Source organism: Salvia miltiorrhiza, chromosome 7 (assembly GCF_028751815.1).
Source record: "Salvia miltiorrhiza cultivar Shanhuang (shh) chromosome 7, IMPLAD_Smil_shh, whole genome shotgun sequence".
In the NCBI taxonomy this organism is placed as follows: Eukaryota; Viridiplantae; Streptophyta; class Magnoliopsida; order Lamiales; family Lamiaceae; genus Salvia; species Salvia miltiorrhiza.
The window spans coordinates 57,250,510-57,274,338 of NC_080393.1; the positions used below are offsets into that span (position 1 = coordinate 57,250,510).

The window sequence follows — 23,829 nt, forward strand, 5'->3', positions numbered from 1 at the left end:
GATTTTTTTGTTTTTGTTTTGCTTGGGATAATTGTAGCAAATATTGTGATGATGAATTGATTGGTTTTTGGGCTTATGATTGTTGTTTTTGAAAAAAAAAAAAGTTGTTGAGTATCACATGTTGATTTTGCATGTAGAGTTTGAACTTGTGACAATGAGCTAAATGTTGTAACTCCAAGAACTTGAAAAAGAAATGAGCTTGTGAGAATTGAGCCTTTGATTGTCATACATTTACAATCTCATTTTGTTCTTGAGTGTAAATCATTTGAGCATGTGTGTTGATCTCTAGAACTTGCCATGAGTCCTCTCTTGAAAATAAAAGTAGATGTGTTGTTAATATTGAAGTGATTTAAGGCCATCTTTGTTAGCCACTTAACTCAAATTGTGTCCAAATTCTCATATGATCCTAGTTTACCCCATTTGTGCCTCGTAGCCTTTCTTTGAATTAACTAATGATAAAAGGGTAGAACTTAGATTGTTGGTGGTTGCTTTGATGAAAATGGTTGGGAAATGATTGAAATTGCTTATCAAGCTTTGATTGAGTGAAAATCACTAGTCCCCTATGAGCTTAAAAAGAAAAATAATAAAAAAAAGAAAAAAAAAGAAAAAGAAATGAAAATGAATGAGAATAAAAGAGCATAAAGGGGAGTGATTTGCCTTTTGAATCATATCATGATAAGTATCACTAAGGGTGAAAAGAAGAAATGTGGGGATATTGGTTTTTTGATTGATTAGAAAAGAGAAATGGTGAAGTTGATTTGTTCATTGTGATTGATAGATTGTGGGATGAGTCACTTTGCCTAAAAAAACTACTCACCTTACCAAAGAGCCCTCATTACAACCTAATGAAAGCCCTTTTTGATCTCTATTTATAACACATTGAAGCATAGAGAGTTAGGACAAATGGCAAGCCTATGGTAGATTGCATGCATTGTTTCGAATTGAGTGTAAACACGTCCATTCTAAACACTTGAGAGTCGAGTGCATCATTGAAACATCCACCTTGTGAGGATTCAAGCTTGGAGGCTATAATGTTGAACTTACTATCACTTGTGACTTCTTGAAATGCATATCTACTTGTGATACACTAGTGAAATATTTTGAAAAAAAATTGAAGCCCTTGAAATGACACTAATTCATTCTCACATGTTTGTTACCTTTTAATTCTCTTCTCTTTGTTGTTTGGGGACAAACAACGCTATAAGTTTGGGGGGGTTGACAAACATGGTTTTCGTACCTCAATTCCACATGATTTGTTGTCATTTCCCTTCATGTTTTGCTTGTGAATGCTTGTTTGTGCCCGAATATTTAGTTTTATAAAGATTTGATGTGTTGGTGTAGTTTTGGAGTAATTTCAGGAAAAATCAAGGATTAATTGGAGGATTTTGAAGACATGAAATTGAAGTACGTCTCGATAGGAATTCGTGAGCGCAAACGGCGACCAAATCCGAGTCCGGACGAGGGAGAACGGAGCCGAACAAGCGGACTGCGCATAAAGCCCAGGAACCCGCGGTCCGGGCCGCGGCCACGGGCCCGACCGCGGGCCTCTGCTCCAAAATTGCCCAGTAACCCGCGGTCCGGGCCGCGGCCACGGGCCCGACCGCGGGCCTCTGCTTCAGAGCAGTCCAGAACGTTTTTGACAGTCACCCGCGGTCCGAGCCGCGGCCGCGGCCCATGACCGCGGCCTCCCCTGCTTCCAGCCGCGTTTTCAACCGCGGTTCATGCCGTGACCGCGGGGAAGAGGCGGGGATCCGCCTTTTGGTGGGCCCAGACGTGATTTTTAGCCCAAAACTCCATTTTTCCCCTCTTTTCTCACATGAGACATCACACACACCAACTCCATCTTCCCCAATCCTCTACACAAACCCTAACCTCCATTAATGCTCACACCTACCTTTTGAAGAAGCATTGAAGAAGAGAGAAGATTCAAGAAAGGCCATTAATAGGATTTGTCACTCATTACTCTCTCTTTCATATATGTATTTCTTTGATTTAAATATGTTGTTTGTGAACATGGTAGGCTAAAATCCCCCATTGGTTTGGGGGTTAGGCTAGTAGATTATGTAAGAGATTGATTATTATGCTTAATATATGTCTTGATTATTTCCTTGTTATTATCTTTTCAAGCCCTAGCTTTAATTCTTGTATGGATTGTTGGCCACTTTCTCTGCATTTCTAATTTATGATTTGAATCGGGAGAGGATAATCACAATAGATTAGGAGCTTGAAACATATTGACTCAATAAACCGGGAGGTTGAGAGTTGGGTGAGAGTATACCGATCATTTGTGCTCTTGGGAGTTATAGGTTAGAAGTTGACCGGGGACGGCAACTATGACCCGTAATATACCGTTTTAGTCGTCCGGGAGGGGGCTAGAACTAGTGGGGAGATCACTCTAGATAAATAGGAATATCAAGACTAATATTGAGCTAATTTGAAGTCCATTGCTAATCCATCGATGCCTAATCCCTAAACCACCTTCATCACTTAATTAATCCACTTTGTTTGATTGTTCTTATTTTGTCTTTGAATTTGTTAGTTAATCAAATCATTCACCTCCTTGTTTAGTTTAAATAGCTCTAGCATAATGACTTAAGGTAATCACTAGAATTTGACTACTAATCCTTGTGGAATACGACCTTGCTTCCCTATATTGCAACTACACCGTGCACTTGCGGCGTAGCGAAAATAATAGCGAACAGTAAGCTTCAATTCAACATCTTGGTGATCGGAAAAAAAAAATGAAGGGATAAAATTATAAAAATTAAAAAGGTGTAATAATCTAATTTGTCACACTTAAAAAATCACATTAAAATTACAAATTTAAAATACTTCGTGATTTATTTATTAAAAAACCCCCTTGATTTTAATTATCTTACATACACGTTTTGGTGGAAAATTCAAGCAATAAAGACCTTAATTCAAATTCCATCATTCCCCATTTCTCCAATCATATCTTACCTGCATATGCACCATTTTTAAAATTAAATATAAACTATAAATACACCTAATAGTTGAATGTGTACTCTCAAAGTTAAACATTACAAATTTTAATTACTTGCTATAAAATTATTACTCTCTCTCTAGATCTGTCCCAATTTTATTGAATGATTCAATTTTATACAAATATTAAAAAAATGCAAAAAATATACAAGTAATTTTTTTAATATGGAAATATTTATTATTTGACAATTTATTAATGCTAAAAAATTAATTAAAAAGTTAAATAAGGTATATAGTAAATGAGTTAAAATACATCACTTTTTACAAAAAATAATCTATATATTAATTTATAATATTAAAAAGAAAAATAAATTTATACAATTGAGAGTGAGGAAGTACTCTCATCGTCCACAAAAAAATAGTCCTAGTCTCCTAAAAAGGACAACACAAGTTTTAATAAAAATAGTTGAGTGTTAATAGTGAAGAATGAATCCCACTTAATAATAATAATTAATTGTATTGTAAGTGAAAAAGGGGTCTAGGATGAGAAAAATAAACATAAATTAATTTTTATGAATGTTTTAAAATGACAAAAAATGATTACTCCCTCCGTCCCATTAAAGTTGATAACATTTCTATTTTAGGTGTCCCACTAAAGTTGGTCACTTTCTAAAAATGGCAAAAGTTTACTTTAATTAAGTCAACAATTACTCACTAATTTGGTCAACAATTGTAGGCCACTTTCTAAAAATGCTAAAATTACTTTAATTAAGTCAATAATTACTCACTAATTTGGTCAACAATTGTAGGCCACACTCTATTAAAACATATAACACTCAATTTCTTAATCTCCGTGCCGAAACGAATGTTGCCAACTTTAGCGGGACGGAGGGAGTATTTTATATGGAGGTAAAAAATACTTCCTACGTCCCTGAAAATTGTGAACTTATTACTATATCGAGATGTCCCTGAAAATTGTGATCTTTCCTTATTTGAAAATGACCCATAAACTTTCTTTCTCGTTATTTATAAAAAGATGTGGAACCCAATCTCCACTCAAACATAACTATCATATTTGTTCTTAAAATTTATATCATCATCATTGAATTACGATTTTCGAGGACGAAGTAGGGTCACAATTTTTAGGGAGGAAGGGGAGCATGATATATGATTCAATAAGTCTATGCAGCCACATTGTGGCCACCCACACACTAATATAATAAGGATAATCTTGATTTATTTAATTTATTTTTTTAAATAAAAATATGATTTAGTTATTTTATTATATTCTCTATATTGTACTTATTTTTTTAATTTTTTTTTTGCATTTTTTATTTTTAATTTATTTTTTAACAAAAATAAAAAAATTATCAAAAAATTACTATAATGTAGAGAATATGATAAAATGACTAAATCTTATTTTTATTTTAAAAAATAAGTTAAATAAATTAAATTATTTTCTACTTAAGTAAATTGTGGGCAGCCACAATGTGGCTGTTTAGCATTACTCTATATATGATTAATATTGACATTATCAAGATTGAAGAAGATAAGACACTCATTTATAGCGCATGTATAAGGGAAAAATTGTTTATTTTCTGAGCATGGCATTCTCAAGATTGAAGAAGAATTTTTGAATAAAACACGCAGAATGCGTGTATAAGTGTGTGTATTTGTATTGGGAGTTGCAAATTAAAATAATAAGAGTGTCAGCAACCAGCCCATAAAAAGATAAACCCACACATTTATTCCCACCGTTAAAAAAAAAGAGTTGGGAAATTTTTCCATTCCTATATAAAAGGGACAATCCCACTATCATTTCTCCACACATCAAAATCAAAAGCACTCTTCCTTTTCTAATGGAACAGTTCCCACCACATCATATCTTCTACTGTTTCTCTTTTTAATTTTGAGGGTTTCCAGATTTAGGGTTCTTCTCCTTTTCTGTCTTCTTCACAAAACACACACACACAAACACATACATATGATTGAGATTTCTTCATATCCCATGTGTTGGAAGTGATTCAAATTGGATTAATTATAAGGGTAAGGGAGGTGACAGAAGAGAGTGAGCACACATGGTGTTTTCTTGCATGAATCTTTCTACATGCTTGAAGCTATGTGTGCTCACCCTCTCTCTGTCACCCCACCACTTCTCTCTCTCTCTCTCTCTGTCACACACACACACACACACAAAATGCAATCTTGTTTTTGTGCAGTTTTGATGGTGAATGGTGATGATATGTTTTTATCTGTTTGCATCTTTTTTGCTAAATTGAGGGCAGATTCAAAGAGTTAGGGTTTCTTGAGGTGTTGCAGAATTTTAGATCTAGAGAGTTGTTTCTATGTAGGTGCTAATTGATCTATAATTCTCTTAATTATGCTAATTTTCTTGATAATTATCACATTTGTGTGTGTGTTTCTAGAAATCAAAGGTCCACTCAGACATAAATATGTTAGTCACAATCTTGCATCAAATTCAAACAGTGTGTTGTTTTTGCAATTTTTCTTGCAGCAGACTAAGGTTGACATTATTAGTTTCTATAATAAGTGGTCTAGTGGGGAGTTATTATTGTGTTCTTGAAAATGGGGGATATTATATTTATTTACTATATATTTTTTGTTTGAGGGATTATGGAGGTTTATTATTTTTCATGCAAGTTTTAAGTGAGATTTAATTTGGTCTAGTTTATAACTCAGTTTCTTTTGACTATTTTTTACATTATTTTTTGCCTTTGTATATTATCACAATTCACAAACATCCTTTGCTCCACTGTCAGTGTAGAAGATGTTGACATGATATAGTATACTGCTTTGCCTCTCTCTCTCTCTCTCTCTCTCTCTCTCTCATTTCTAAGTTTGTGATAATTTGTGGTGTGTGGTGAATGGAGATGTAGTGCTTTTATGTGAGGAATTTCTTCTATTACAGATCTAAAAGTGATCAATATATGTGGATATGTAATTGTTATTACATGTGTATTTCAAGCTGTAACACTGCAAGATCAGTAATTCTACTTAGCTTGATCAGGTCATTTAAGTCTATTTATGCACTCACACACACACACACATCATTTATACCTTTCATTTGCAGATTTTGTTGTGTGTGTAAATAAAGAAAACAGTTTTTTATTTGATATATATGTTTGTTGTTTTAAGGGGTGTTTATTGTTAGGATGTGTTCTCTTTGTTGTATGGATATAAAAGTTATTTTCCCTCATTTTTCTATAATAAAGAATTTCACCATTTCTTTTACTTTTTTTTTCACTATAAGGAGGGATAATATTATCACACAAATATCTCGTGATAATATTGTTTCTTCTTGAAGTGAAAAGGAGGAAGAAGAAATGTTGAAATTCATTTTGTAGAAAGTGAGGATAGAAAGATGGATTTAAAGGGTGAAAAAATTTGTATCTGTCATTTTTCATGATAAATTTGCAATCAAAGAGAACGCACCCTTATGGATTATTCTACATAGGTTAAAATAGTAAGGTTAATCCCTTGTTTAGATGGTGTTTGGCTAAGTTTATTATAAGCTCTCAGAGCTTATAAGAGTTTATAAGATGTAGCTTCTTAAGAGCTTATAAGTTGTCAAAGTGTTTGGTTATATTGAACTTATAAGCTAGAGAGAGAATTTTTAGTTGGTGCGAGAGAATTGAAGAAAAAATGAAATTAGAATGATATATGATGAAAATAAAAAATTATAGTTGAATTATTTTTTGTAAAATGAGTGTTGCTTATAAGAAAATAAGTTGGGGTAGATGAACTTATTTTTTTGAGAGCTTATAAACTCTTATAGCTTAATTTTACAGCTTATAAGCTTTTTAGGAGCTTATTTTGCCAAACAGCTTATAATCTTTTTAAGAGTTTATTTTTTGCCAAACACTTTGAAGGAGCTTATAAGCTGTTTTAAAGAGCTTATAAGCTCAGCCAAACACGAATTGAAATTTTGGAATATATCTCATGGATCACCTTGATAATCTCTATCATTTGAATTAGTTTTGCATGATGCATATCCAATTGAAAATGGAAATTGGAGTATAAAATTATTTAGTTATGTATCTTATCAATCATGCTAAATTTAACCTCATATAGCCATGTTCCTGAATAGTGCTTTGCTTTCTTTGCTCTCTTTAACTAATTGCAACTATAAAATCTGCTGCCTGCAGCTATCTGCTTTTACTTGGATTCCTCAAAATTTTACCTTTCTTTGTAGATGATGGTATTGTGGTTTCTTGGTAAGCCATCATGAAAGCACTTAATATATTGTGACTGTTACATATGAGATTCATAGTGTGTGTGTGTGTGATGAGTAACTTGATTGAGGTTGATTGACACAGACAGAACATTATATATGTTTGCATAAGTTGAAGGAAAGCTAACAATGAAGATGTTTAACAAGATCAGTAAAGATAAAGCACACATTTTTCACTGTTAAAAAAGGTAGTGCCAAAACACTTCCTATTCATCTCTGCTAGTCCCAATCCCTTCATTGTATAATCTAATTTCTCCGTTAACCCGTCTCAGATCTAATGCTGCATGGTTGCCTCAACTGCAGACGAGGGCGAGATTCACTTAAGAGAGCTGTTTATATGCATAAAGATTGCAGTTAGCCAACATGAAGAGGCGGCAAACATGAGGATGGCGATGGCTTCTCCTTTCTGTGGAGACCGGAGTAGCAGTTGCACGATGATGAATAGCTACCTGCACAGATGAACAGGTCGAATTCGTTTAGAACTCAGCTCTTTTGTTTCTTGATGAATTGCTTGCAACAAATATGTGTTGTCTCTCAGTTGAGACTCTTAAATATACACACTGCATAGCATATACAAACTTTACAGCCATAAACAAAAGTGAACATTTCTGGGCATATAATTAGTGCAGCAGTTTTCATCTTGATTCGTATCATACTATCAACTACTCCTCTGTTCCAGACCATCAAATACGCGAATCTGCTATGTCGTCTCCACCATGAACTCAAGAGAAAATAATGATAGAGAAATGCAGGGCCTATCTTCTTTGTCTGAAAATGATGCTTCAGTCTAATTTATGCTTCATTTCTGTGACAGAAAAGACTGGCCTTCTATCCTCACAAGGCAGCCATTGATCAAGAAAACTCGACAAAGAGCCTTCTTCGCTTATCTTAAGGATGAAATCACGAGCGAGGCTGTCTGAAGCATCATCGTTTTCTTCAGTTAACAACACCATGAAAACTCTGCATACTGTTTTGCCAGTTTATCAAATATTCAAAGAGAAGCCTCTGGTCTAAATCATCACAATGTAGGGTTCACAAACAAGCCTTCAAATGTGCAGAAAATATTCAAGATTCAGAGGAATTCATCTTAATCTTCAACCTCATAGAAACAATGGGGGTTCAGATGTAGGAATCACCATTCGCAGTGTTGTTCCATTTAGTTATTAGCAATAAATTTATTGTTACTTTTTCTCCCCTTCTCTTTTTTACAACAATTGATTAGCAGTCATGAGTTTTCTTGTTTGTGGAAATGATGAAAGTCTAGTAGTTTTCACCTCCAATAACTATTGCTTTTCACAGCATATCCAAATGAATCTTTCAAATCACAATTACAATTCATTGTTCCTTTCATTCTATTCCCGAAAATTGAAATATGATTTATCTGAATTGAACAATAGATTCAGATCAAAACTAATCAGAAACTCATATCAAAATGAGGGATCAAAGTAAAATACCGGAAACCTCCTCTTCGCTCTCGAGCAATGCGTCCGCCGCCGCGATGAAAGCGCGGGAAATTGCAAACGGCATCTCGAATTCCGACGGCTGAGAGGCGCAATCCGAGTGCGTCAGAGACGCCGGTGCAGAGTGAAGAGGAGTTCGGAGACATAAAGGCAGCTGGTCGGCGGGAGAAGATCTCACGCCGCCGTCCTCCGCCGTATGGATTCCGGCAAACCCATTGCCGCCGCTTTTGAGAGATCGGAGTTAAAAAAAAAATCGCGTGAGGTGGGTTTTTTGGTAAAGTAAAACTTTATCTGGGGTCAAATTGATAATTTTTCGGATTATATGGGATAGTGGCTAGTGTTGAGATTTTGGCCATTTAAGTTTGTGATATTGCATTTCTGCCACGGTCATACAATTAAAATAATACTATTCTGGAAATGAAATAAAAATAAAATAATTAATATTGTTAAAATAATTAGTGCATTTTTTTGGGTAAATTGTGTTGCTGCTTTTTCAAATTGAATTATGTCCAGCGCATCTATTATATAATAGGATTAAGCCTTAACCTATGTGGCATATCTAAAATCTCACCATTTCAAAATTTACCATATATAATCTTCATCATTTATTAATTAATTAACTATTACATTCTATATAAAGATTCATTAATCATAATAAATGTATATATATAATAATATTAACATTACATATAATCTAAATTAATAAATTTTATTATTTATTTTTTCTAGATAAAAATTAGATTTACATATCTAATAAGAAAAAAATTATAATCTATATACGATAAATGATCTTAATTGAATGTTAGTGATTAGATGTATATTTGTTATTAATTTTATATTTATCAAAAGCGTACATATTATAAGTATATGTTGCAATAAAATTAATTTTAAATTGAGTTTGAATTGAGACATGCACGTATATGTAAATTATAAACGGGTCCAGTCATTGATTTACATGTTTGCATAATAAGGCACAAATTCTATAAACTGATTACTTTAAAACAAAATCTTATTTTACGTCTATCAAAATAATTAAAATTTTATTTTTATTGTTTATAAAATAAATTCGTACATTTTATTTATATAGGGAAGAAAAATATATTTTTCATTTCTACAAACTTTATTTGTTTCTGTTCGCCCATTGCTATAATAATAATAATAATAATAATAATAATAATAATAATAATAATAATAATAATAATAATAATAATAATAATAATAATAATAATAGATAGATAGATAGATAGATAGATAGATAGATAGATAGATAGATAGATAGATAAATTATGAAATTAGTAATGCAGAAATAAAAAATTTAGAGATAAAGAATAATAGAGGAGATGATGTTAAAATATATTAGAAATCGTCTTTAATCATGTATCAAATTTATAATAATCTCAATCGAGTGAAGAATTCATATAAATCACCTCATTTCACATTGAGTTTTTTCTTTTTTTATAAGATTTCACCAAAATAAAACTTATACAAGAAGAAGCTCTTGCTCTCCAAATTAAAAATCTACATTTAATTGGCGGAATGATTGAGACTAATACAATTTGAATTGCTTTGTCAATTTAATTTGATCAAATTTATTTAATAAAATACATGGTCTAATTAATTTAATTTGAAAAAAGAAATTGGTTTGATTAAGTAAATTATTTCTTCAATTTAATTTGATTATAAAATAATATATTTTGTATAAAATTTTAAAAATAAAATTTGGATTCAACATAGACTTTTTATGAAAATTAATCAATTAAATTACTAAATAAATTAATACAATTTGAATTTCGTATCAACTTTGTTAAGCTACACACGAGATGATTTTCAAAACTTAGTTATGGTCTTTCAAACTTCAAATGAGATAATGTTCACGAGTCAATTTTATTCTTTCAATTTTCAAACGGAATGATGCTCGAAACTCAAGATTTGAAGTTAATGTTCACGAGTCAATTTTATTCTTTCAAATTTCAAATGGGATGATTCTCGAAACTCAATTATGATATTTCAAGCTCCACATGAAATAATACACAAAAATTTGTCAAGATTTTTCAAGTTGCATACAAGATGATGTTTGAAGCTACACACGAGATAATTTTTGTAACTTAATTGTGGTCATTCAAAGTTCAAATGAGATGATACTCACAAGTTATATTTTTTTTTTAACTCCAAACAGGATGATTCTTGGAACCCAATTATAATATTTGAAACTAATAATGCATAAAAGTTTGTCAAGATTTTTTCAAGTTCCATACAAAATGATGTTTACAAGTTAGTTATGATGTTAGAAGCTCCAAATCATACAATCTCCCGAGTCAACTTTGATTTTTAAAGCTCCAGATAGTGATGTTAAAAAAATTTGACGCATAACAGTTCATTTTTTATATTTTAAGGTCTAGACGAGATGGTACTCAAAAGTCTGATGTTCAAACGTTAGTTGTCGTCTTACGGGCTTTAGATGATAATATGATCCTACAAGGTTTAGACGGGATGATGCTCAGATGAAATAAAATCTTCAATATCAATACCTTTTTCCAAACATTATTAAATAAAAATTTATATAAAAATAATATTTATTATTCTAACAAAAGGTTAACATTTAATTGAGGAATATGATTCAAATTAATATAATTTTAACTATATTACCTCAAATTAAGTAAATTTAAAAATAATTTATATATAAATAATTATTTATATAAAAATAATATCATATAATTTAAATAATAATTTAAAATACTTTCCCGTCGAATTTCGACGGGTTATGCACTAGTTTTATATATTGGTATATATAATATATAAATTATGAATTGGTATGTATAAAAATAATTATAGTCTTTCTTGATTATTAACGAATGAGAAATAAATTAATACAAAAAATAAAAATAATTATAGTCTTTCTTGATTATTAACGAATTTATATTGTTAGAAGCATGAATATTCTGAGCATTTCTTCAAAATATAAAAACCGATAGTTTTGTGGGGAATGGATCCTCTGCTGTGCACAGCATGGTGCTGTGCACAAAAACAAGAAGAAAATAAATACTCCCTCCGTCCCACGAGTCTTGACACGTTTTCCTTTTTGGGCCATCCCACGAATCTTGACATGTTTCCTTTTTTGGCAATAATTATTACCTTCTCTCTCCTACTTTATCACCTTTATTATATTCTCTCTCTCCTACTTTATCACTTTTATTACATTCTCTCTCATACTTTATCAATTTTATACTTTATTAATTACATACTTAAAACACTAATCTACAACTCCTTAATTTCCGTGCCGAACCCAAATGTGTCAAGACTCGCGGGACGGAAGGAGTATATAACTTAAAAAAAATACAAAAAAGAAAAACACTAAATCACCCATTTACATTGTTTTTGTGCACAGCAGGGGATCCGTGCACAACTAACTAATTACATAGAATCAATGCACAACATTCATTTGCTCAAAAAATTAAAATGCCCCACATTCATACAATCTATTTTGCTAGAAGCATGAATATTAATTTAGAATAATTTTTTTCAACAAAACATATGCCCCTCCTAATATTTTTTTTATAGTATACAAACTAATTACATATAGTCAATGCACCTAACATTCATACAAAATTTGTGAAAAATACAAAGATGATCACAAAAATAAAACTCCCATGAAAATATGGAATATTAATACCACAAGCAGCATTAGCAGCGTAAAAATAATAGTAAGGGTAAGAGAAGTTGCGCCCCGGCGCCGTGTTGCCGCCCGGATTGTACGCGTAAACTTGCGGCGGCGGCGGCGGCGTAGGGGTGGCGCCGCCTCCCAATGAAGTGTACGACGGCGGAGGCGGCTTCGAACGAGGAGGAGGCGGCGGTGACGACAACGGCGCCGGAGAAGTGTAGTAGTAGTATGGCTGCGGCGGCGGCGAGTAGCGGTGCGCCGGTGGAGATTCCGGCGGCAGCGGCAGCAACGGCGGAAGTTTAGGACTCGGCGGTGTAAGTTTTGGACTTGGCGGCGGCGACGACGGCGACGGCGGCGATGGCGGCGGAGAGCATATGACGGGGCATGTTTCGCAATCACTAATGCATAGTAGATTTGGAGATGGGAGGTTTGTTTGGGAGTGTGATTTGGAGATTGATAGAGAGATGATGATGATGAAGAGAGAGAGTGTGTTGTAGTTTCTTGCCATGAATATTGCTAGGGTTCTTGGATGTTTCTTCATTTGATTTCATGGGATTTTTTTTGGAAGTATGAATATATAGAAAGCATTTTTGGGTTAGGAATTAAATAATGTTGTGTAATGGGACATTAGGAATAGTGTAATGGACACAAATCCAGTTATTCTTGTGCCTTTTAGTAAAGTGTGTGATTTTATTTTTAATGGGTGGCTTTCGAGCCATTAGTATTGGGAGTATCAAATTTCAAAGAATAGATAGTAAGGACACAACTTAGGTGCTTAAAAACAAGGTTAATATTATAAGTGCATGTTTTCTCGGTACCGCAAAACTTGAACAATATTTTTCGACACATATTTTAAAAAGCCAGTATTTTATGTATTAAGTGTGGTAGGTGAAACAATAAAAATATGAATCAAGAAAAAAAAATTACCATATAAAAAAATGCTCAAGATTCGCGAGAACAACCGAAAAAGAAATACTGCTCAAGTTTCATGGGATGGAGGGAGTATTTTGTAGGCTTTATAAACTTGAATAACTAAATAATTTGAGGTTATTTATGTGTTTGATGTACTCCCTCCGTCCCATGAAGCATGACCTAGTTCTTTTCGGCACGAAAATTAAGAAATTGGTATTTTGTGTGTTACGTGTGGTGAAAAAAGTGAAAAGGTGAATAAAGGGTGAATTTTTTGACAAAAAAAGAAACAGGTCAAGCTTCGTGGAACGGACCAAAAAAGAAACTGAGTCATGCTTCGTGGGACGGAGGGAGTATCAGATTATTGATCAAGAGAACTCATGATAAAACTAAGATTCTGGAGATGCCGTAATGCGAGCAAATTTGACGGAAAAGGCTGGGACATTTACACTGTGGTTACGGAGATTAAAGTGAGGATGTGGGGATGGGGAAAGGTTTTCGGTTTTCTTAACACCGAATCGAGTTTTGAGGGCTGGATCACAAGTGGGTCTTCTCCTGTTATATTGTAATGTTCTTATGGTACTTCTGGTACCCAGTTTCATTTTCAATTAAATTCCTTTTCTTATAAAAAACATGATAAAACTATGATTCTCTCTTATTTTACTAGTCTTTTTTGAAAAACAACTTCACCCCTGAGATAAATTAATTTAACGATACAATATTATTTACTGTATTACTAGTCTTACTTTCATTGATCAGTTAATTTCTAAACATTGATAGCAAATAAGTTCGAAATGTAGGATTTGTTTATTACTAATAGCAAATCCAATTTGAGATCAATTTATAAAATGCCTATATTCATTGGCTTGTATGGTACTGCAGGTCAACATTATATGCAATATATTTGAGTAATTTCCACTAATCTAAATCTAGATAATTTTGCTTTCAAACTTAAAAAAATATTTTTTGGAAAATTATTAACCATGTAGGAATTTCACACAATTTGAAACCAAAATTCAAATAATTATTTATCGTGGCCCGCTCTCTGCAAAAGCAGGTATGTAAAAGTCCACTCAAGAAACAAAATCATCAGACAAATTTCTTGCTTTTTTGACTTAAGTCGGTATTATTGTAAATGGTCTAAGTTGAATGATGAAATATTGATTTTTTATTTCATGGCTATAAATTCTGGATATTTGGATTGATACTTGATAAATTGCAATCATACGTTCATGCAATTCATCGAATTTTGATGGACATTTATTTAATATTATTATTTATAAATAAAAGAATTGGGTCATTGCTTATTAGTGTGTAATCTGTTAAAAAATACTCCCTCCGTCCCTGAAATAAGTTCATCTTTTTCCATTTTGGGACGTCCCCCAAATAAGTTCTTCTTTCTTTCTTTCTATTTCTGGACAACTACCCCACCACTAATAATACTTTATTTATTCTTACTTTTCACTTTTTCACTACTCCCAATACTAATTATACCACTTTTTCACTTTTTCACCACTCTCAATACTAATTATAACATATTTTTCTCCACTATCAATACACTTTACCATTTTCCTTAAAACCCGTACCGTCCTCAAAAAGAAACTTATATTGGGGACGGACGGAGTATTAGTTTAATTGATTGAAAATGATTAAACTTTCAAAAAATTGACAAATTTTAACTATAAACTGGTTTTCCTAAATAAATTCGATCCAATTATACCTTTAAAAATATAAAAATCCATGTTTGTCATCTATTATAGTATGTAAGTTTTTGTCGAGACACAAATATTTCGTATAGAATGTTATCATTTTTTTATACAGATGTTTTAATTATATTTTAGAAAAAAATAAAAAATAAATAATTACTTCTATCTGCAGCTTTCGATTGTGCTTTTCTCTGCATACAATCCACCTTAGTGGGAACCAAAAATGTGCAAAGATTGTTGTACACTCGATCCTTTTCTTGCTTTTGGATATTGTACCTTTCTTCAAAAGAGGATTTTGGAACTTTTCTATTTTATTTTCTAATCCCAAGTAAAGAATTTTGTCATCCACATCTAGTATTTTTCATCAATAAATAACATATAATAATCCAAAATAAAGCCCTAAATGATGGATTTATCCATCGTGAGGATTCTATACACATTTCATCCGTTCCTTCAAAATGTATACTATTTTTATCGACACGAATTTTAATAAATATTACGTGAGTGTATAATGAGATGGAGAAATAAGAACTAGTTTTTGATAGGGAATAGTGAAAATAAGTTGAGATAATAGAGAGGGGCCCACTTTTTAATGTATTATGAGTGTAGTATATTGTAAATACATTGAGATAGTAGAGAGAAAAAAATAAAGAGTTTGTAGCATGATACTGCCTAAGGGCTCGTTTGGTTTTCAGTAAAGGATTATGTAGGATAATTTGTAACCAGGATATTTAGTGTGGATAATGACATATTATTAATACTGAGTTGGTGTTTTTGCTATCATGGCTAAATATAGAATATCCTGGTTTAACTTAATCATAGGGGGGAGGTGGTATTATTAATCTTAAGAAATCTGGATTAATAATACTGGGTCGTGGGATTAAACCTGGTCATCCGCATTATTACTATATAATACCAAACACTAGACTGATCTGTACTAAATTAGCTAATACAGTGTATTAACCAATGTCAAACACGCCCTAAAAGTGAAAGATGTATACTTACATTTTTGTAAACATATCAAAATAGTAAAAAGTGCACATTTGTACATTGTAAGGGAGGAAGAGAGTGCAATTTAACATAAAATGAAAAATCGTATTTGAAACAATCTTGCTCGCTCTCGACCTAAAAAGGAATTATATATGTGAATTATAGCGAGATATAAATGGTGAAGTGAAATATTTTTATTTTTAATACACGAACTTTGATATGTAAATACTTAAAAAATAGATCGAACTTTAATTCTTGATGAATTTTTTAACTTGTACTTATCTCTTTTATTCAATTTTTAGTTTGTGTCAAAAATTTCGGCTAATTGTGACTGACCATCCAATTGAAATATGTACATTTAGACATCTAGTCATTTAAACTTTGATCGTCTGATTGAATTCTGACCATACTTCTGATCCGATATTTGATCGAATATTTTAACTCTAACTATAGGCTGAAAAAACAAACAAATATAGACTATTTAATAATAATTGTAATCCAAATTAAAATGTCACCATCGAATTAAATTTCGAACTATCTTTTAAGAATGACCATGTTAAAAATGTAATAACATCATGTCATGTCATGTTGAAGTATCTCCAATGACTGCTTGCTTCTTGATTAATTCTTACTAAATTCTACTCCCTCCGTCCCATGAATCTTGAGACGTTTTTCTTTTTGGGCCGTCCCACAAATCTTGACACATTTTCAAATAAGGTAATAATTATTACCTTCTCTCTCATACTTTATCACTTTTATTACCTTCTCTCTCCTATTTTATCACTTTTATACTTTATTAACTACACACTCAAAACACTAATGTACAATTCTTTAATTCACGTATCGAAACCAAACGTATCAAGATTCGTGGGACGGACTGAGTATATGAATAGTGATTAAAAACAGGTATGGAAATTGGGAATATGATATATATGAACAATACAAAATTTGATGATTTTCTAAGTTATGGCAAATATTGCAATCAAAGAAGCTTTATAAAATAACCCAAATCAAATTTTCGTATCACCTAAACCAGACATAAGCATATAGTTTGCTTTATTTTTTTGGGTTCTATATATCCGGATTGAGCCCATCGGACCACTTTATATTTGGGCCGGGCTTGTTGAATTTTCTTGGGCCTATAAATGTATAGTCGAATCCATCTCATTTCATTGTCCGACCGGATTATGCGTCGGTCGTGCTATATTTGACAGCTCTATTTAATATACAAATTATTGATAATATTTTTAAATCAGTCGATATTTCTCCTCACTATCTATAATATATTAAAAATGCAATTTTGATTTGAAATTAATTTCAAATCGAGTGACAATTTTGTATTTACAATAAAATTGAAGGTTTATTTGAAATATATATTTTTATTTTTATTTTTATTTTTTATTTTTTTTAATTTTATTTCTTTCTAAAATTGTGAAATTTGACTAATCATAAAATATTTAATAAGTATATCAAATTAAAGATCATGATAAAAACTTTAATTAGATATAAATGAGAAAAAATATTGTTCCGAATCCCTAGATAAATGCCTAAATTCACTAGAAAATCAAGCTAAAATTTCAAAAATTCTAGCTCTAGAAATCCATTAAATTAAGTTGTAACCAATGTAAAATTAAGTTTGATTACAATAATATTTATTCTCATAAATCTTTCTTTAATTCAGCCTTGCTAGAACAGAGGCTGCAGCTTGACAATTTAAATTTAAAAGAAGAATAAATGCTCGTAAAATAGAGGATTCGGATATTAAACTCAAATCTTAGTATTTATTTTATATTGCATTTTACACCTTAGCTGTTATACATATATTAATAATATGGAAACAACATTACGACCCAAATAGATATAGTACGTGACATTTTCTTTAGAGAAATAGAAGTGATTTTTTTTTTTTTGAAATTAGAAATAGAAGTGACTTTAATTTGCCATAGGTCATTATTCAACTTTGAAATTTTGCCAAAATTTGGTTTATCTGTTGTTGCGTGATTCACGTTAAAACCGAAAAATTCAAGGTTTTCGACTATGAATTAAAAGCAGCCTAAACTTTATCTTGATTCAATAATATTCAATCAAACATCAAACATTAAGGGGAAATTGACAATTTTATTTCCTTTTTCTTTTTAAAGGGTGCATGCATGCGTTACTTTCGGTGATATACTGATATCCTTATTCCCTTTTATGAATATTCATTTTGTCATCGCAATATGAGCTAATTTCGAGGTTAACTAATTTAATTATAATTGAATTATAGAAGTACGGAAATTTGAAAATTTAATCACAAAAGTATCTGAATTGAGGAACCTATTACAAATATCTAAATATCTGAAAATTACAAAAATTTAATTATAAAATTTTACATTTTTTTTTGTAAGTTCGTTTGACTGGATTAATTTATAATTCCTCCGCATGTATGTGGTTGTTATTAAATCCGCAAAAATAATATTCCTAGGTGATTAATGTTATTTTAAAGATGTACACAATAGAAAATGAAACAAATGAAAAATAATGATTTACTCAAAATATAATAAAAAATGAAATAAAGAAGTTATATATTGTTAGGTTGACTCACGAAAAAAATTTTGAAAACACACTATGGTAGAGAATAGAGATGTACATGTCTATATACTTCACCTAGTAGACTTGGTCTACAAACAAAAATATATTTTAGAAATAAAAGAAAATAATAAACAAAAAAGTTTACACAGGTCTCGAGTGATTCTAGATTTCTAGTGATGATGTTGGACCTAACTTTTTCTTTGGTTTTTTTATACATAAAAAATGCTAGAATTTTTCTTTTCATCAAAATGAGATTTTTATAACTAAAGAAAAAATAAAAAAAACATTACAAAATGAACCCTTGAAAGCACAAGAACATAAAAAGGCCAATGCTTGTTAAAACCCTCTTAAATATAAGAAAGAAAAAATATGTATGTCAAAGAAACCAACGTAGAGCTAAACCCAATAATAGTGGTTTTCGAGTTTCAGACAAACCATCACCCATAAAATTAAGAGCTCGTTGTTTTTTATACATAGAAATGCTAGAAAAAAAATATAATATGAAGCGTACAATTAAAATTTGTACACCCAAACCATATTGCTAGTTTTGCTTAGTTGTAGTGATAATTCGGTGTTTTGGTTTTGTGATTTCCCTCGTTGGTTTAGGGATATTGTTGATTCTGATATTTCTTAATATATGAGAAGGTTTATGTTGTCAAAAAAAAAAAAAAATTGCACAATATGTGATAGCTTCATCATATTTCAATGATGTAATCAAGCAAAGTTACAATTTTATGAGGTGTTAATTAATTAGACAAATAGAAGGGAATTCAACAATCTTCAGTAAAAAAAATAAAAAACAAAAACCTCGTGTGCAAATCGAGCCACCTGATTTTGTGGTAGGCCTTCCCACTTTCTTTTTATTCGTATTCTTTAATTGAATGCTGATTTCACCATTTAAAGAAAAAGATAGATAAATTAGTTTCTTCAAATATTAATACATGTGTGTTTTTACTCTTTTTTTAATAGATGCATAATACACCTAGTAAGACTTAATCCACAAGTAAAATTTATTAAACGAAAAAAGAAAGAAAATAAACAACCGTCTTAACTCTTATGACTTTAGACTCTTTAGTCCTAATGTGGGGCTTTTATTTTCTTCTTTACTTTTTCTGCAAATTTATCATTTAAAAAAAAATGAAAAGTGGACCATAAATATTAGCACATTCTAATCACAATTTCCACCACATTTTCCATATGTAACTAAGCAAATTTAAAATACCAAACTTATACTCCAAAAACAGATAGAACCCAATTCAATAGCCACCTACACCAGTACTTGCATAGACATAATATTGATAATCAATAACAAAACACAAATAGATTCTATAGATAGATATTCATTTTATAAAGGTTTATTAACGTTAAAAACTTAAAACATACTAACTTTAATTGATTTTTAATTTTGTACACTAATTTAAAAATTGGTATAAAAATATATAAACTTAACAATTATTGTAATTTTTTGTTACCGTGATAGAGATTTTCATTCAAAATAAAGCCAACATAACATAAACAGTGTGAATTGGATTCGACGTAACATTATTCCAACCGCAAACAACGTCGTTTAATATGAAAATTTATGCTATATTGAACTACACTAACTGGTATAAAAGCATACTGTAAATTTAATAATTGTTGTAATTTTTATCATAATGAAGATTTTCATTCAAAATAAAATCGATATGGCACAAATCACATGAATTGAATTCGACTTAATTTTGCTCTAACCAAAAGAACGTCATTTTAGTTATGAAAATTTATTCCGTTGAATTCCAATATTAATTTTAATTTTTGCGAAAAGTTGAGAAGGTCTTGGGTTCAATCTCACTTGTGGGCCGATAATTTTCTTACTTTTTTCATTTTTGTGTAGGTAGTGATTCCGTCTGCGTACAATTATTTTTCCACACGTAAAGAGGTCCCGTCTACATATGAATTACTTATCTAATTATATCATTGACAGAAAAATTAATCTTTGTGAAAGTGACAATCGTGATAAAACCAGCCAAAATTAATTAATGTAATTTAACACCAATAACCTTTTATAAAATCAAACCAAGAAATATCCCAATCGTGACCTAAAAAACAAAAACAAAAACAAATATCTCAATTATCTCCACAAAGTATTTTTTTTAAAACAAAAATAAATAAAACAAAAAGAGGCCGTTATAAAGAAAGACAAAAGAAAAAAATAATGAATCAGAGACGCGTAGGCACATTTCTCAACTCTCTGCACCGTCTTTGACCAAATCTCTCTCTCTCTCTCTCTTCTTTCTCTCTCATCGCCGCCTCGCAACTTCCTCAATCCCGAAGCTGCGTTCACACCAATCGCCCAACTTTTCCTCTGCGCATTTAAGCCGACCCCAGTTTTCCAAAAGCCGCAATTTTCATTAGTGTTGACATTCTCCGCCGCGTTCACATTTCCGGTTCACGCATTTCGTCGAGCACATGGCACGCGCATGTATATGAAGCTTCCTTCCGCCAACCAACATCCCGATTGCTCTTCTCTCCGCCTAGCCTTGGACCTCTTCCCGCGCTCTAAGTTTCAGATGAACGAAGGCAAGCAGCAGAATCAGCAGCAGCAGCGGAAGCGGAGGAGGAAAGAGACTTCAGCCGACGCCGCCGGAAATCTCGATGCGGTTGATGAGAAGCAAGTGAAAGTCAAAGGCCTCAACGAGATCATCACCTCCTTAACTCTGCTGCAGGATCAGGAAAAGGACGATCTCGAAGATGTGGAGAAATCAAATCAGGAAGAGATAATTAGGTATGAGGAGATTCATAGAGAGAGAAAGCGAGAGATTTTGGATTACTCCGCCAAATCGGAGGATCTCCACCGCGCCGATGAGCGCGCCGACGGCGCGCGCCGCCGCAAATCCAAGGCGAATTCCTTCTCCGCCGCCGCAATTGCGGTCGCCTCCGCCGACGACGTCGAGGAAGGCGAGAAATCCGCCGCTGCGGCGCAGCCGCAGCGGCGCCTCTGGGTGAGGAACCGGTCCAAGGATTGGTGGGAGCAATGCAACAGTCCTGAATTCCCCGATGAGGAATTCAAAAAGGCGTTTAGGATGGGGAAGGAAACATTCGATTTCATATGCAATGAGCTGAGCTCCGTCGTGTCGAAGGAGAACACGATGCTGCGGGACGCCGTCCCCGTCCGGCAGCGCGTCGCCGTGTGCGTGTGGCGGCTCGCCACCGGCGAGCCGCTCCGCCTCGTCTCGAAGAAATTCGGATTAGGGATTTCGACTTGCCACAAGCTAGTCCTCGAGGTCTGCTCCGCAATTCGGAACGTGTTGATGCCTAAATTCCTCCGGTGGCCGGACGACGAGGGGCTGAGCAAGCTCAAGGCCGAATTCGAGGCGGTCTCCGGCATCCCAAACGTCGTCGGATCAATGTACACCACCCACATTCCGATCATCGCCCCCAAAAACAGCGTGGCGGCCTACTTCAACCGCAGGCACACGGAGCGGAACCAGAAGACCTCCTACTCCATCACGGTGCAGGGCGTGGTTGATCCTCGAGGCGTCTTCACCGACGTCTGCATCGGCTACCCCGGCTCAATGCCGGACGATCAGGTGCTGGAGAAGTCGACGCTCTACCAGCGCGCCAACGCCGGGTTCTACAACGTGTGGATCGTCGGGGGCTCGGGCTACCCTTTGATGGATTGGGTGCTGGTGCCCTACACGCACCAGCACCTGACGTGGACGCAGCACGCCTTCAACGAGAAGATCGCGGAGGTGCAGCGCTGCGCCAAGGAGGCGTTCGCGAGGCTCAAGACGCGGTGGGGGTGCCTGCAGAAGCGGACGGAGGTGAAGCTGCAGGACCTGCCCGTGGTGCTCGGGGCTTGCTGCGTGCTGCACAACATATGCGAGATGAGGGAGGAGGGATTGGAGGAGTTGGCCAAGTTTGAGATCTTCGACGATGAGATGGTGCCGGAGATAGGGCTGAGGTCGGCCGGGGCGATGAAGGCGAGGGACGCCATCGCGCATAACCTGCTGCACCACAACCACGCCGGCACCTCCTTCCTCTCTTGATCGTGAAGGTGAAAGGTGATGATGGTTGTTTATACAATTTGTGTTGCTTTGGGAAAACTTTGTTTATACATGTGTTGCAAGGGTGCTTTTGCTTTCCTCCCTTGTACAGAAATTGGTGGTTTATTTGGATTTGTAGAATTGAGTCATATACACAGAGAAGAGAAGAGACTAATGTAGTTCAGGAATGATTCTTTCATTGCATTGCTATACACTGCAAAGATTTGATATTTTTAGTTTGTGTAGATGTATGTGTAGGATCTAAATGAAGATTAATTATGTTTACCTATATAATTTTGTACATAGTTTTAAAGGTTAATTATAGTTTGTGTCTTCAACTTTAGTGTTTGTCCAAAAATGTCTCAAAATCTTGTTTTCGCTTCAAAATCCCTCAAAATTTAGGTCCCGCCTTGTAGAATTCAAACTTTTGTTTTCACTTTAAAAACCATCAAACATATGTTATACTGTATAGAATCCAACGATGGAATAATGAGTCGTATAGTGAGAATATGCAGTATTCAATATAAAATTGCAGAAAAAATCTTGAACCCCGAGAAACCAGCTAAGAATCCGGTAAGGTGCTCAATATTCAGTCGTCAAATTTTGTATGGTGCAATATAAATCATATTCTCTCTTTCACGAAAATTGTAATGTTATTATTATTTTTATCCGTTCACAAAAATTGTAATTTTTCCTTTTCTGAAAACTACCCCTTATATTTTAAACATCATTGCACTTAATAAAATAAAAACTAGCAATACATCAATTTTGTGGGCTTCTTTTGTCACATTATACATATCTCTCAACTATTTATTAAGGGCGTGTTTGACTTCCTTGTTAAGGATAGTTTGTTTCGTAATATGGGGTTAACTCTCCGTTTGATATCCCAATTTCTCAAAAGTGAAGGCCCGGAAATTAAGGCTTGGCCCGGCCTTAAACACTGTTACACAGTGGAAATAGAACTGGAGCCCTCCCCCGGTTACAGTAGCTCGATGCTACAGTAATTCTTGTTTAATTTTTCATTCACGCAATTGCCCCCAATTCCCATCACCACCAACACCACCCTGCCCTCGCCGACATCGCTGTTCCTCACCAACGTTCACCGGCGGTATTAATTCTTGCGAAGGGAACTCATCGATTACCACCGATTTCAGCGCGGCGGTATTAGTTTCTCACCTTTACCACCAATATCATGAGAAATCCCCTTTCCAAAATCGTCGCCTCCATTGACCTAAACCATGTAAATCTGCAAGGAAGTGGAAAAGGTCTAAATCTTGAATCATCTGCAAGGAAGTGGAAAAGGTCTAAATCTTGA

The 23,829-nt window shown here is 33.4% G+C and overlaps 2 protein-coding genes and 2 long non-coding RNA genes across 4 annotated transcripts; 2 read left to right on the top strand and 2 right to left on the bottom strand.

Moving 5' to 3' along the window:
- The first annotated feature begins 4,774 nt into the window (after positions 1 to 4,774).
- LOC130995073 (uncharacterized) lies at positions 4,775 to 8,527 on the top strand. Its single transcript, XR_009092036.1, has 2 exons — positions 4,775 to 7,178; positions 7,308 to 8,527. It is a non-coding gene; the product is annotated as an uncharacterized LOC130995073 (long non-coding RNA).
- Positions 7,272 to 9,030, bottom strand: LOC130995074 (uncharacterized). Its single transcript, XR_009092037.1, has 2 exons — positions 8,650 to 9,030; positions 7,272 to 7,644 (listed from the first exon to the last, which is right to left on the bottom strand). It is a non-coding gene; the product is annotated as an uncharacterized LOC130995074 (long non-coding RNA).
- Positions 9,031 to 12,134: 3,104 nt separating this feature from the next.
- On the bottom strand, positions 12,135 to 12,973 carry LOC130995076 (leucine-rich repeat extensin-like protein 6). Its single transcript, XM_057920223.1, has one exon. The coding sequence runs from the start codon at positions 12,852 to 12,854 to the stop codon at positions 12,252 to 12,254; it is 603 nt and encodes a 200-aa protein (XP_057776206.1). The 5' UTR covers positions 12,855 to 12,973; the 3' UTR covers positions 12,135 to 12,251.
- A 7,569-nt stretch (positions 12,974 to 20,542) lies between these two features.
- LOC130995077 (protein ALP1-like) lies at positions 20,543 to 22,803 on the top strand. The gene has a single exon (XM_057920224.1). It carries the CDS (start codon positions 20,949 to 20,951, stop codon positions 22,515 to 22,517), a length of 1,569 nt encoding a protein of 522 aa, XP_057776207.1. The 5' UTR covers positions 20,543 to 20,948; the 3' UTR covers positions 22,518 to 22,803.
- Positions 22,804 to 23,829: the final 1,026 nt, after the last annotated feature.

Coding starts and splice junctions, on each gene's coding strand:
- LOC130995076 (XM_057920223.1), bottom strand. CDS start 12,854: ATGAAGAAACATCCAAGAACCCTAGCAATATTCATGGCAAGAAACTAC.
- LOC130995077 (XM_057920224.1), top strand. CDS start 20,949: ATGTATATGAAGCTTCCTTCCGCCAACCAACATCCCGATTGCTCTTCT.